The sequence below is a fragment of the Hippoglossus hippoglossus genome, chromosome 4 (genome assembly GCF_009819705.1).
Source record: "Hippoglossus hippoglossus isolate fHipHip1 chromosome 4, fHipHip1.pri, whole genome shotgun sequence".
NCBI classification, from domain to species: Eukaryota; Metazoa; Chordata; class Actinopteri; order Pleuronectiformes; family Pleuronectidae; genus Hippoglossus; species Hippoglossus hippoglossus.
Window position 1 is genome coordinate 7,717,148 of NC_047154.1, and position 15,282 is coordinate 7,732,429.

Genomic DNA, 15,282 nt, shown 5'->3' on the forward strand with positions numbered 1-15,282 from the left:
AAAGACAAAAAGAAACGACGAAGAAGAGGCAGCGCGGGCGACGCGGCGGCGGGGAGGCGGATCATGAGCGAGGGGAGGCGGCGGCTCCGAGCGCTGTCTGAGGCGCTCTCTGTTTCCCGGAGTTTGTCGCTTCTTCATTTCTTCCAGGAAGCCGCATCACGACAACAGCTGAAGTTGATGGGAACTAGAAGAGGGATGAAGAAGTTTTTCCGCTGATCGGCTCCTCACTTCCTCTCAGGTAGAGATTGTCTGAAAACATGTTGCATTCACCCGGGAGTCACATCTGTTTCTCCATCTCACCTCCACTCCCTCCTCCTCTCCCCTCTCTCCTCTCTCCTCCCCCCCTGCAGACCGCCGCGGAGGTGTAGGTGCAGCTGCAGCAGCGGAGGAGATGTCGCACCCCAAGGGGATGCTGCTGTTTCTGGGCGTTTTTCTGATGATTGCCGGCGGGGTCATGGTCCTGGGCGTGGCCCTGCCCTTTCAGTCCGCCCCGTTCTTCGTGCTCGGGGTCTTCCTGGGTCTGGGGGGTCTGAGCCTGCTGGTCAGTGTGCTCTGCATGGCCATGCAGAACATCCAGGTGGCGGTGCCCGGACACTTCCTCCTCCACCCCCGCACAGGCACACGCTTCAGCCCGCCGCAGGCTCTGGCTATACAGAGGTGGTCCACTCAGTGCTCACCGTGTTGCATACGACTAGTGACAGGGCTTTAGATACTTGGTCTCATAAGATGTTTTAATGTAGTTAGTCTAAGAAAGTGTGTGGGATGGTTCTCCACCTGGGGTTAGGGGCCCTCAGTGGAGTCCCAGGGTTAATCAGAGGGAGACAGAAGGATGTATGATGGGGTAAAAAAGACCACTTCACGGCTTCAATAATAATTATAATTATCCATGTTGTTTAGATGACACTCATCTCAATTTGAAGTTGATCAGATGAAAGCCCTGGGACAAGTTCGTCAAAGTAAAAATGTGAAAAATGTGAAAAATGGCCACTAAGTGCAAAATGGCGGGCTTCCTGTTGCGTTTTTCAAAATGCTCCTTGAGACTTTTTTGTTTGTCTGGTCATGATACACCTGTGTATCGATTTTTGTGAAGATCGGTCAATGTGAACTCAGGGGCTGCGTTCCACGGGGCGCTGTTGAGCCATTTTGCCACGCCCATTTCAAATTACTCCAGAATACGTAAATTTTCACCACTTTCTAATTTTCTGCAAACTTTGGTAACGATTTGAGCATGTTAAAGCCCTCAAAAAGCCAATTCATTTCAATAGGGCCTCCCACTGTTCGGTGCTCGGGCCCTAATTAAAATAATTATAGCACCTTTCAAAACACAGTTATAAAGTACTTTACAAGTTAAAAATGACAAATTGAAGGCAAACAAAAAAGCAAAGAATGGGAAACTAAGTAAGTAAGTAATAAGTAATTTGAAGATCACACAGCATTACAGCACAAATGCAAAAATAGAAAGTGTTACTAATAAAAACAAGATAAAATAAAACATTGTAAAATTATTTAAATTGTTGGTAAGATCAGAACTAAGAGATAGCATGCTTATGAGAATTTGTCTGTAAGATAAATTTAAAAGGGGTTTTCCAGACAGATCTCCTCAGGGAGGTTGTTCCAAAGAGGGGGCCCTGACAGAAAAGGTCCTCGTGCACAGAGGAGCATGTGCACTGTAACGTGAGACAGATAGACAGGGATTTAATTATATGTCAGCCTGTACGTAAACCTGACGTCTAGGCTGAAACAGTGAAAGTTTACGTCTAACCATAGCCCAAGTGCAGTCTAGCCAACAATTAGTGAGCTATTGAACGATCACATAAATACATCTGATAGACACCAAAGTAATGTTTGTAAGATTCACTTTTTACGGACATCTGCTAACAGATTGTAAAGCGACCAACTACCACAGGGAATTGTCTAAAAGAGCGTCTTTGTGAGGCTCTATAGGCAAAGCAGTGCTTTGAGCTAAATCCTAAAAGTACTAATGTACTAAAAGTAATAATACTAACATAGTGATGGTTAGACGGTATGTTTATCAAATTCACTGACTTAGTTTTGTGTGTTAGTATGCTAATATTAGTGAAATCTCACAAAATGCTGCTGATATGGATGGAAAAGAGTTTTAAATGGATTTGGTGGTGAAACCAAAGTTTAAAGTTAAAGTTTTGATCTAATGATGCTAGACATGAAATGAAGGTATTACAATTCATCCCAAGGGGGGCATGAAAAAGTTTGCACTTTGGACAACAGACTTATTAAATACATCGTGGTTATCAAACAAACTCTGCCACATTTTAAATCATAGGGTTATGATTTGACCGCCATTTCGCATTGACTGTCTAGTAGCAATCGGGGATGGAGCTGCAGTCTTTGCTGTTTATCATGACAATTCACCCCATTTGAGTAACTAATTAAAACCAAACTGTCAGGAAAGATGTGTACTTAGACATACTTCAGGAACCTAAATGTCAATAATAAATGAACATAAATGTCAACAATCTTTGAGGAAAAGTTATATGACGTGTAGTTTGGCTACAAGTTTGGTCCTTTGGTCTCATCCACTAACAAGGAGGAGGTGGGGTATATGACATATACTGCAGCCAGCCACCAGGGGGCAATTAAGATGCTTTGGGTTCACTTTTGGGGAGCAGCCATGTGGTCCATATTCACATACAGTTGTTATTTTAACATTCAAAGTGAGTAACTTCCAGCTTCACTTGTGTTTTTCAAGATAAATACACACACACACACACACACACACACACATAGGGACAAATTGCAGAGCTCACCATCCTGGGAGAAGAACTGACAAACACTGTTGTTGTTGAACAGATCTCTTGGACACACCATCATGTGCTAGGTTAAGAGCCAAGTTTGACAAAGAACAGAGGAGGGCTCCAGCAACTTGAAAACACTGTGACACTAAGAATCGGAGAGCAGCGGATTTTGTGATTATGAACTGATTATAGAAGTAGGTCATGGAGAAAACAGCAGACACATGCATGTGGCTGACAGACTCCCCCTGGCACTGTCTGAGGCGATCTGCGATAGCCTGCGAATTGAGACAAGACGAGTTCTCCTGTGGAAGAGAGCTGCCAGGAGCACTGCTTCCATCATCAAGAGCCTTTCTACCTCCACACACTGAGCTGACCAAACTCACAACAAGCAGTACTTTCAAGACTGAGGCTCAGAAAGTGGACAAACCATTTAAATGTTTGTTTTAGGTATTACAATAATGAAATAAAATCCCCACTGGGAAAATAAAACGTGCAAGCTGGAGAATGCACCTTCAGCGGGAAATGTGAATGAAGAAGCAGCTGAAGGGAGATTGTCAGAGGAGTGTGCAGGAAGGATGGAGGAAAGAAATGCAGCATAGTGAGCTGAAGTTGAAGCAGCCTGGTTCCGTCCATTTCATTTTGCTTCACTTCATTCATATCTGCATCAATCAGTTGCTAAGAGAAGTTGACATTTTTTAGGTGGAAAAAATAAATATTTAAAAGTTGTTATTTCTGAATGTGGACTTGTACGGTGTACTTGTACTTCTACTGTGCCCGTCTCGTAAACAGTAAACACTTGTCACAATTTCTGCTTTTATATTTCTCATGAATGTAGATGGGTAGCTAGCTAGGTAGGTAGAGGGTGTCTCTATTTTTAAGCCTGTCTGCTTGGTTCTGATTAGTTAACTATTTCTCTAAGTGACTGAAACAGTCGTCATTGGACACAAGTTTGAATCACTGAGCGAACACACAACAGGTTTGGAACTAGGACTGTAACAATAAGCAGAATCCACTGTTTGTTTGGAACAGTAAATAGAAGAACACTGAAGGACATGTTGGACTTGACTTTACATGTTTACATAGTTAACAAAAATAACCAAAGAATAGAAAAGAGGTGAGGATGTGTGTGTACGTGTCTCCCACAGTCTCAACGTCACGAGTTCAATCCGTATATAGACAAAGTGGAGTTATAAGTCTGGTTAATAAAACAAAAAAATTTAAAAGAGTTAAAGTATTAGATGAAATGTAATCACAGAAAGGAGTCTGTAATCAGTTTAAGTGAAAAGAGATGAAAGGATATGAAGTGTGGTTGCTGAAATGAGTTGAAGATTTGTGTTCTAAGTTACAGGGTAAATATTGTTACAAATTGATTATTGGCTGAGGTGTTAGTGCTGACATTTTAGGGGTTAGGTGGACTGTAATCACTGAAAGGAGCTGATTGTCAGTTTATAAAAGCTGAAATGATGAGTTGGTTGGAAGTTAGTAACTTCTCTTTGCTTTCCTTGCCTTCAGGAGGTTGGATCGAATTCGTCGGGAGATGTCCGCGGACTCTGTCAGACAGAGACCGGAGCCTGAACCCTCCCTCCCGTCCACCCCACCTCCCTGGACTATGGAGCCGCCTCCATCCTACGACACAGTGATGAAAAGCCAGGAGCAAAGCGAGCAGCTGTAACCTCTGGTTGGACATCTTTACTTTGTGCCAGTGCCTTCTGTCTTCTCAGTGAGAACCTTCAACCAACACTTGGTGCTATCGGTGAACTCGCTGCAAACGGGCCTCTTGTGCCTTAACACAGCCACGCTGATCCCAAGAACAAGCCAAGGAGCAAGAAGAGACCGCAGCTGGTTAAAGATGTACGAACTGAACCACAGTGTGGCCTCCATGTCAACTACATGTGTGTTGTTGGGATTGTTGGTGGAAAGGATTGAAATGACCACTACAGCTGCTTCACTGTACACTAAGCGTCCGTGTTCAGACCAGCGTCATGTAGCTTTCACAACAAACTCAAGAGAAGCGTGTCAACAGATTGGCTCTGAGCCTCCTGTAGACAGCTAATTCTGATTTGTTTTGGCCTGCTTGAACTTATGTGATCTATTACTGTGGCTGCACAGCACTTCTCTTCAAACGCAAGGTCCTTCCTCAAGGCTCCTCTTCGTATCTGCACTCTTTCCTTTCATAACGCTGCACAGGATTCTGTGCTTACTCCAACGCAAGGTGCCTTAACCAGTGACAGCAGAATGTTAACAGTATAGTTTTATTTATCTCTCTGCTTTGTTACCAGTATGTCCACTGTTTAGTGTTGTGATGTTACTATAAACTCCAGATAATGACCGGAGCTCTCTTTGGGTGGTGTCGCTCTTAGAAATAATGATGGTGCATTGGATGGGTTGTTTATATTTAAGGGAGAAGCGATGTGGGGAAGGGTTACGCCGTCTTGTTTTAAATAATATCCCAAACCAAACAAACACTAACTCAGTGCTGTGCAGCAGCTGAGTTGCGAGTGTCCTTTTTGCCTGCAGCTCGAGGCAAGGTGACCTATTAGGTAAACACACTCACCTGCAATTTTATACCTGACCTGACCCAGCTGTCTGCAGGCTGTAATAAGCAGCAGAGCGGAACCCCGGCTGCGTTTTCTCCCCCCTCACCTTCAAGTCCTGACACAACAACACCAGATCTTTTCTCGCTGTAGCTTTAGCCAGCAGGTGCTCGCAGAGATGGTAGAGGGGAAACCGTATCGGTACGGGCTGATAGTGGCAGGCCTGTGTGTGGTGGCGGTCGGCCTCTTCATCATGACTCAGGAGCGACCACACGTCTATGCCACAATGTGTGTCCTGGGTGTCACCATGGTGTGTGTCGGGACTACATGGAGCCTCTGCCAGTGCTATCCCAAGGTAGATACACACTGTGTGTTAGAAAGAATTAATCCTGTGAATGCTTTCAAGCAGGCAAGAATTGATTTGTTAATGGAGAGTGTGTGTTCAGGTCACTTTGGCTGCTCAGATTCAGGAGAAAAATCCAGAGGATCTAGTTTGTACTTCAGCTGACGCAACAGACCAAAGGTACTGTTGCACATTCACAAACACTAATGGCCCACAGACAAGGGGACGCTCATTAAATCTTCAGTCGTCCTGTGGTCTGTCAGTGGTGGAGCTCAGCCATCATCTAGCGGGCCACATGGCGACAGCAGCAGGGTAATGTGTCTGAAGTGGGGGTCTGTACTAATACACTGTTGATACTAAGCTGTATAATTTACAGGAAAATGATTGGTGATGTAATGACAACAAAGCAGAGGAGGGAGGTGAATGAGAGAGTGAAGGAGAAGTGGAATAGAATAAAAAACAGCGAAATTGTCCTGTTAAACCCATCGACTGAATATTAAGATGGACCACGCATCCCCTCCCACTTTCTAGAAATGATGCCAAAATACAAAATATCCTTGATACAAACTCGGCCATCTTGTGCTGCCATTTGGAGACAGTCTGTGCATCATCATGGTGCAGAGCCATAGTATCCAGGTCCCGCTGATACACATGCTCCACCAATCATGAGTCAGTCTTAGCTGTCAATCATCACGTTTCACAAAAAAAGGAGCACTTTACGCACATCAGTGGGATAAGAACTACCTAAAATGACAGAAACCGTCTTTGAGAAAAATTCAGTTGACGTGTACATTGAATTTTTAGTTCATGCCGTGACCCATCCGCTAACATTGAGGAGGTGGGGATTATGATCTATACTGCAGCCAGCCACCAGGGGGCGATCAGGACACTTTGGCTTTACTTTGGAAGAGCAGTTATGTTGTCCATCTTTATATTCAGTCCGCGGTTGTAGCAGAAAAAGAGAGATTACTTTGCAATATAAAGACAGAGACAGTGAATACGTAATACCCACCCATCCCATAACAAGGACCATTATTTTTTCTTTGATTCAGTGGTTTTCAATTTTCTTCTGGCATGCCCCCCTTCAGATGCCTATAAATGCCCTGCACCACATTTAGCACACAAGGCAACTCATAAGTTTATTTTTAGTGAGATAAAGGTCAACACAACATCATCATCAAACTATTCTTGGTTTATTTTTCCTACATAAATCATATTCACTCAGCTTAGTTCCACTCCATACTTCCCCCAGTTATTGTTGCATTGCCAGTTGTTGAAAAGAGGTCTGAACCAAGCAGCTCCTCCTCATGTGAGTGTTTATGATCTCATGACTGCTGCTCAGCAGCCAGATAAAGACGTGCTTGATCAGCAAAACCCTGCCTCCAATTTAAAAAACAGTAAGAAAATTAGGACAAAATGCTGGAGCCCGCCTGCTGCTTTCATCTCTCCCCCCTGGCCCCCTTCTTTTGATTTAATTTTAGGCATGCTGATGCTCTACCAGGTTTCTGTGGCCAAAAGTCGAACAGCAGCAGACTGATGAGCCAGTGTCACAGCTGTCCCACACTGCACCTGGTCTGAGGCACTGCAGGGTACCACACTGAAGTCTGCACGGAGATGAGGGTCCGCTGTTTGATGCGATTTTATGACCTGAATGATGACATCACTCACACTAAGTGCCGTTTAAATTTGTACAAATAATAGAAATAAGTGATTCTTTATGAACTGTTTTCTACCGCTTCTTGTCACTGTGACGTGCCCTAAGATTCCCTACAGCCATTTTTAAGACATAAAAATACTCTGCTTTAAAAAGAATTTGTCTTGGGTGGTATTTTGAAGTCTTGTGATGGATGGATGGATCATTCTGCAGAGTGACATTCAAGCAGAGCTGTGAAGTAACAAGATGAAAAGTCGATGAGGATGCAGATTAAATTGCACAGTAGTTCCAGAAGATGGCAATATTTACTATGAGAGAGAAAGAAACCAGAGGGACAGTGAGTGACTCTCCATCACACCACACACACACACACATGCACACACACACACACACACACACACATTGGAGGGACATGATGGTCCTATTATGTTATTAAAGTCCAGCAACCACAGAGACTTACGTTGTCATTATTGTTATCCTATTTCTGAAAACATCAGCAAACACGTCACAACCTGTGAACTCTGAGCTTTCAGAAAATTCCTATGTCAGGTTTCACAGGAGGTGGGTCCTTCACAGGGACAATTCTCGTGAACTGGGTAAACACAAACTTAATAACAGCATTACACCGACACAACCGAACCTTGTTTTTTTACAGCAAATATATATATATATATATACACATTCGCACATCTAAGCTCCCATGGTGACGCATTGTTATCTTGAGGCAGTGGAAAGCACTTGTGCTTTTGACCATATAAAACCTGGACTCACGTCAGTGGCACAGTGTTTCACTGTCATCTTAAGGAAGCATTATCAAGATAGTACTAAACACCTACATGGAGGAGTGCACAACATGCATAGTGCATGTTAAACACAGATGCGTTTTCTCTGCAGAGAACTGTTCTCTCTTAAACAGATGTGCCTGGATTTGATTACCTTATAGCAAACCAAGTGTAAGTGCACCTGGCTGCTAAAGGGGAAGGGAGATTGCAATTGGTTGTAATGACCTCCACCAAGGAGGTTATGTTTTCATCTGCGTTTGTCAGCAGGTTTCTGCAACAACTACTGAACAGATTATATTGAATCTTCTTGAAAGGATGCACTATAAGTCCATGTTGGTGCAGAGCCAGATCAGGGGGCCGATCCTGGAATTTTTAACATTGATGAAAAAACTCAGACATATTCAAGGGGTCTCAATTTCTTTTTCAGCTGCTGTATGGTAACAAATAGGACAAGAACCCTGTAAGGATACCACCAATGTGTAGCTGAGAAACAAAATGTGGCCTTAGCTATAAGGCTTGTTTTAATTACAGGAGACTGTTGGGTCCTGGTGGAGGATTGTGCTCTACTGAGAGCACTTCTGGTTAATTAAGAGATTAACAACCCTTTTGAACCATGCACCTGGGGCAATAACCCTTTTTCCTTTGTGCAGCAGCCCCACACAAAAGAGCCACTCTGCATATAGGATATAACGCCTTTCTCCCCACAGTGTTACACTTACACACTGAAATCATCAAGATAAATCCATGATACCCCTTGATGACATAACCAGGGTTATTTTCTCAGACTGGACAAAGCTGGTCCAGCTGGTTCCTGTAAGTGTTTTCTCAGGTGGAGTATGATGAGTGACATTATGTGGATTAGTCTGTACAACTGAATGGCCCCTAAATCAGACTCTAAACCAGTACTCACCAGCCCACGAGGCCCTATTAGTCGGTCAAGACTGAAGACCAAAGGTGACAGAGCCTTTGCTGACAGGGACCTAACCCTCTGGAATCGTTTACCCGAGGAACCCTGAATTGTTATTGTCTGCTTTTAAATCCCCCTACCTCAAAAATGTATTTTATCAATTGGCTTTCTCTTGATTGTTTGTTTTACTTTTATCCTTTTCTTTTGCTATTACATTAAATGAACTTGTATATTTGTATCTGCTGTCTTTGACTTTAAATGATATTGTTTTAATTCGCTTCATGTATTTCATGTTTTGCTTTTGTGGGTTTTGTTTGTCCTCTTTGTGAAGCACAGGCTGTTTTGAATAGTGCTATATTATATTATTATGAATTATTATTATATTACATATTTTATGTCTCATTGTAACTAAGGTATCGTTGAGGAGTGGTTCTCTGCTGACTTCAAATAGAAGAGAGTCAATTAAAAATGAATTATATAATCAACACACATAAGATCCCTGGTCATCCTCAGTGCGCACAGCCATGCAGCATTTGCTCAGGTATATCCTTGCACTGGCATGAAACTCACATTGTTCTCATTAAGTGCACTTCTTAACACAGCATCAACCAATCAACATGAGCAGAGGAAGTGTTTTTTTTTTTTCAGATTAACATGCAATAATCACAGGCAGGTCTGGAGGGAGCATGAAACATGACTCCTCCGCAGTAAGAGGTGTTTTTGACGGAGGAGAATCATTCGATACAAAAGCGGTGGCGTGAGCCCCGAGGACGTCACCAGTCTCCGCCTCGAATTATAACAATCAATTGTTCCATGTTCTTTTTCTTCCTAAACATCAGAACAGACGGGTTTTCTGGCCGCGAGACGCAGAGGACGCGCGGGACATCAAACATCTGGACACGTCAGTCTGAAATTAAAAGCTCTCATTTGGGCAAATTGTGGGATTTAATAGTTTCCCCGATCATTTGACTGGAGGTGTGAGGAATATGCGGCGCACCTCCGCCTGGACGTGGATTGGCTGGGCGCTGTGTTTGTGCGCATCTTTGGCCGTGAGCAACCCAGTCTCATCAGAAAACGTACACCACCTACGTTGGTCCACTTGGAAAAACGTAGTATTCTCACAATTTGGCCTCTCAGATTGTGAGATACCTACGTTTTTGTCTGCCCATTGTTTTGCATTGGCCTGTGCCCACGTCACGTGACTCTCAAGTTCCCGTCTGCGAAAACGAAAACATGGCGGACATTCCTTGTATTTTCAGATAAAAATGTCATTTTATAATATAGTTTGGGCATTAAAATACATTCTGACACCATTTCTAGCGGGAAATATGCTCTTTGCTTCCACAATCTTCAGCCAGTTCATGCTTACGATCTATATTTTATTAGTTATCACGAATATTTTTCAGATCTCGCCAGAAAAATCGTAGTAATGTAACGTTTTTATCGTTGCTATGGTGGTTGCTGTGAACGCTGCCATGCCGTAAACCACGTCGTAGCGTGCTGTTTGAATCATCGTCCGTGCGTTGCGTCGTTCAGTGAGCGTGAACGTTATTCACGTTATTTGATATTAATATTTGATGATAGATTACACCTCTAATTCGAAGGATCTAAGAAGTCCCCGCAACTACATTCATACCGAGGCGGGCCCGAGTGCGCATGCGTGAGCGGACCTGTCGTGTGACTGTCGTAAATAAAGTTTTTTTTAACTTTTCGGTCCATTTAACACAAAGCTACGTCATAAACATGGAGCGCTTGGAAGACGACGATGTTATAATCCTTCTGTCAGGTAAGTAGTTTATTTTGTTTTGTTTTTAAATATTGTAACGATCTGGGTTTACAGTCCGAGTGCTGACACAGCGAATGTGGAGTCTGTCGATACAGACAATGGATGCTATTCATTTGCTAATATTCTATTGTTTGTACTCAGGCTACGGCCCATTGTAGCCTGTGTTACCTGGGATGTGAATACATGGTTGGTGAGACCAGTTCCAGACGCTTAGCTCATCATTGAGGGACGCTACAATATAAATATAAACATAAACAGATAATGTAATGGTATAAGGAAACTAACAGAAACCACGAATCAGCCCATAAAATAGTTCTACACGATACAGTGTAGGGTGCAGGGTGAAAGGCCCATTGTGGGGCCTTTACTATACATTCATTCTAAGTTTTGAGAGCTTCCCTATTTTTGGAGTGTGATAGTTTGATTTCGTCTTTCAAATTAAGGATGGTTTATGATTGAACTTTGATTTATGAATGCTTTAGATTAACAAGGGATGTATTTGTCTACCATTACTCCACAATATCAGATCAATTTGGTTTAATTTATAGTATGCAATATGACAATAATGTTTTCAAAACAAGATGTTCGGGCGTTGCGATACATTTTAAGTAACAATTGGTATGTTCTGTTTTTAAATCAAGGAGGATCCAAGTGAAGCTACAGGAGTTTCAGCAATGTCAAAAACTGGGACCGAACAGTTTGTTTGGCTTGATGAGGAACAGGAAGGGCAGCCTCTCCCAAAGAGAAGGAGACCTGGAGAGAAACAGAAGCCGGGTTTAAGCCACTGCCACCATCCACATACATCGAGGAAGATGAGGGAGAGAAATTCTCCTACCCTTAAAGAGGTACTTTTAAGTTACATACCACAAACACCATTTTATATAATATACTAAATATATTTTTTTTATTAAATCCCCAAAGTACGCTGGGTGAAATATAAGTTAATATCACACTGAAAGAATACCTCCGCTGACTAACGTTGATGTTACTGGAATTTAGTACATCAAATTATTTTTCCCTTGCTTCCTAGAATGGTTGATTTTTGACCAAGCATGCTTCCCTGCTGTGATTGTTCAACTGGGAAAACAACTTTTTCCACAGGAAGGCAAGTAAATTTGATTGGAAGGAATCTAAATGTTTTTTGGGGAAAAAAATGTATGCAGTAATGTCATTTAAGATTGCTTGTGCATTGAAATAATTGCTTTTTGTCTTTGAATTTCAGGGCGATACACTCAAAGACTTTTTCAGTGGACATTGCTGATCTAGTTGAAAGTGGGTACTGGCCAGCAACAGTCAATTTTAAAACCTTGTATGCAGTGGATTGGTTCACTAAATATGAGGATCTCAAGATTGCGGCTCTGGGAATGTCACGGCAAGCTTTTGTTAGCATGCCTGAACATCGCACAAAAGTCTTAGGTCGGTGAGTATAAAATGGAACTAATTACCCACTGCTTGCAATATGTTTCCCATATATTTACTATAATATAGTGTTGGATTTTTGTCTTTTTCTAGCAGATTAAGATATGTGGGGATACCATGCAGAATGCATTACTGGAATAGACCTATGCCAAATTTGAAGTTGAGAGGCTGTCTCAGGTGCAGCATTCAGTGCCCTGCGTGCACACCCTCCATGTTGGCTTTTGCAGTGGATGGGATCCGTAAACTATACGGCTTTAAGAGCCAACCAGGGTAAACAATTTAGAGTGCCATAAACAGTACATTTGTAAATATGTATATATTTTTATATGTTTGAGACTTGATTGATTTTTTGTTGTTCTGGCCAAGGATTCTGAGGTGTCTTCCTTGGTTGACTACATCCATGAGACGACAAAACACGTAAAGTTATATTACATTGTCCCTTATTTTACGACGCAACGTTTTCTTGTACCCTACCAATTTTATTTATGAATAATGATGTTTGGAAAGTAGAAAACAAAAACCCCACCACCTTCTGAATTTATCCTTCTCCTACGCACCTGTCGCCTGTCTCATGAAATAGATGTGCAAAGTTTTCCTCTGTTATGTATAATGATGACCCCATCAAACATCATGTTAGCAATATTTACACCTTTTTAATTTATACTGTTTATTTCTGTCTACATGTGTGAATTTGCCTTCATTAGTTTTAGAAAAGAGCGATGTTATATCGGTCAGTGGGCGGCAGCACGAGACTCACTAGTCTGTAAGTAGACGAAGGCGTTGAGGTTGCTGTCGGCCATTGTTTTTTTGCTTAAGGGACTGAATATGTTCCGTGCAGAAATATTTGCACTTCCCTTATATCTACAAAAACTGCTTGCTTCACAGACTGCAGTTTTGTTTTGCTCCGATGTGGTGTGCAAATACTAGCCGTATCTGCAAAGGGTTGTGCAGCATTAACATTTTGTAACTCTGATTTTGTTTTGACAGACTGTGCAAAGGACCTTGAGAACATCACCACTCTACAGGAAGACACAGTCCAGTAATGGGTGTCAGATGTTCAGCAGTGGACGACAGGTACTGTGGAAAAAATGTATGTCATTGTTGCACAATGTCCTTTGACTCTGTTTACACAAGGTCTACACAAAAAGGTTTGATTGTAAACTGATATTGGCACTAATTCATTTTATTCTCCTCTTCACAAGGACCAACCAATCAAAATGACTTAGAGAACGCCATTGAGGACTCTATTTGAGCATTAAGCAGCAAAGATTTCAGCTGTATCGTCAGGCTGGTGAGACAACAAGATGCCAACTTTAATGCCAATTTCTTTGTGTAACATACTGTGACAAAATGTATTGATTACTATTTGTAGATTGTAAAAATAGCTAACCCATTTATAAAAAAAACAAAACTAGAATTACCGCACTGCGGTTGTATGACTCCGCTAACCAGTGCAGTTTCTGTGTACATATCTCTACATACTTTTTCTCATATAAATGTCACTGTAACCTCGACAACTGAAACCGTAAGATGAGGTCATTGTGGCCTTGACCTTTTGACTTTAAGGCAAATAGTCAGATGGACAACCCGAAAACATACAGTTATGCCTCCGGCAACTGGCTATTGCAGAGGCATTAAAATGTTAGTGTTTGGTTTCACATTCTAGATGGCAATAAGCAGAGACATCAACTCAGGAAAAAGATTTCTGTAGAAAAGAAAGCCTTGTATGTGTGTATATATATATACATACACACAAACGCACTATTAAAACGTTTTGTTTTTTATCATATATTCTCAGGCAGTACTGAGGCATTTACGGAGACGGGACATGAGGGTCTACTCTGCGTGCTCAAGAGAAGATTGCACAAAGTTCAAGCTCAGCAGGCTGCAGTGGGTCCGACATATTCTGGAACGCCAACAATGTCTTTGGATGACTCCTCCTCTGAAGAGGAAAACATGGAGAGTTACTTCTTCGCTGCTCAAGAACTGCGAGTGCTGTGATTAGGTAAACGTGTGAATAACTCTGTTGCTGCACTGCTACTGTTGCTACTCCCTGGCAGCCTTAGGAAGGCCTTAGCTTTGTGTTGGGTAGCTGTTATCTTTAGCATAGCAATCATCAGAGGGAACCATCTTCAGAATTTAACACTATGGTTTGTTTGTGTCCTTCAGTTCTTCTCAAGTGAAGCTGTACCACTGTGCTCCAGCTCCACACTCCCTCCTGCAGCCTCCGCTCCTGATGCTAACCTCCTGTCTCCATCACACCAAGCAGCAAACCTGGAGTGACAGAACTTTCTCCATAGCTGCCCCCTCCCTCTGAAACCCCCTCTCCCAAACACTATTTTTGTATTTTTTTGCATGAGAATTGTTGATCATATCATTTCCAGCAACTGCCTTAATGTCATTTTTGTGCATAATAAATGACATTGATCATAACATTGGGATTTCCTTGCACTTCTACACCATGTTATTGGCAGATAAGATGCTGATTGAGTTAAAGCAGTGAATGCTCTGCTTTAAGCAAAATAAACACAAAAGGATCAAATGGATTTGAAGTAGAATGGGCACATTACATTCTGTAGAGAGTACCTCAGCTACTGAAGTCAGAGAATTACTTTCTTTATCTGAGGTTTCAGTCATTTATAGTCACAGCAAAGCACACAGGTCTGGTTGTCTAAGTGGCGCCCATATCATATTGTTTAAGATGTGTAACATCAAGCTTGTGTATCAGTGCTAAATACATCCAGTCATAAGTCAGAGTCCACCCTCTTGTTTACACTAAAATTAGGTGACCCAGATGTTTCACAATGCAATCTGATAAGGTCGTATGAGAAACATTCTTAACATCAAAGAAATGAACACAGCAGTACAGCAATAGATGTTTCACTTTAAATCAGTAGCTGGTAAGCGGTAATGAGGCAGGGGTTTCTATCAGAAATCATTTCTGGGACATTACTTTAAAAGATCTCCAGTATAAGCAAATATGTTCTAAAATTGGTTTACATCCAAGTGTGAGGCTGTCCCACCACTTGGAGTGAAGATATAGTCCAGGTATGAACAGTCAAAACCTCAAATCACACCCAGTA

The 15,282-nt window shown here is 42.1% G+C and overlaps 3 protein-coding genes and 1 long non-coding RNA gene across 4 annotated transcripts in view; 3 read left to right on the top strand and 1 right to left on the bottom strand.

Moving 5' to 3' along the window:
* Window positions 1–5,103, top strand: si:dkeyp-51f12.3 (uncharacterized protein LOC107988041 homolog). The gene is made up of 3 exons (XM_034583080.1): window positions 1–238; window positions 351–657; window positions 4,287–5,103. The coding sequence occupies exons 2-3, from the start codon at window positions 392–394 to the stop codon at window positions 4,444–4,446; spliced, it is 426 nt and encodes a 141-aa protein (XP_034438971.1). The 5' UTR covers window positions 1–238; window positions 351–391; the 3' UTR covers window positions 4,447–5,103.
* LOC117760226 overlaps window positions 3,100–15,282 on the bottom strand; it is a 24,052-nt gene continuing 11,869 nt past the window's right edge. Inside the window, exon 3 of the long non-coding RNA XR_004613644.1 lies at window positions 3,100–3,177. This is a non-coding gene — a long non-coding RNA (uncharacterized LOC117760226). The remainder of the gene's footprint in view (window positions 3,178–15,282) is intronic.
* Window positions 5,240–7,454, top strand: bsnd (barttin CLCNK type accessory subunit beta). The gene is made up of 3 exons (XM_034583082.1): window positions 5,240–5,663; window positions 5,755–5,831; window positions 7,133–7,454. Exons 1-3 carry the CDS (start codon window positions 5,487–5,489, stop codon window positions 7,227–7,229), a joined length of 351 nt encoding a protein of 116 aa, XP_034438973.1. The 5' UTR covers window positions 5,240–5,486; the 3' UTR covers window positions 7,230–7,454.
* Window positions 9,758–15,282, top strand: part of pcsk9 (proprotein convertase subtilisin/kexin type 9) — a 20,419-nt gene continuing 14,894 nt past the window's right edge. The window contains 1 exon segment of the mRNA XM_034583083.1: window positions 9,758–10,040. Coding sequence (XP_034438974.1) covers window positions 9,981–10,040 — 60 coding nt within the window. The 5' untranslated portion in view covers window positions 9,758–9,980.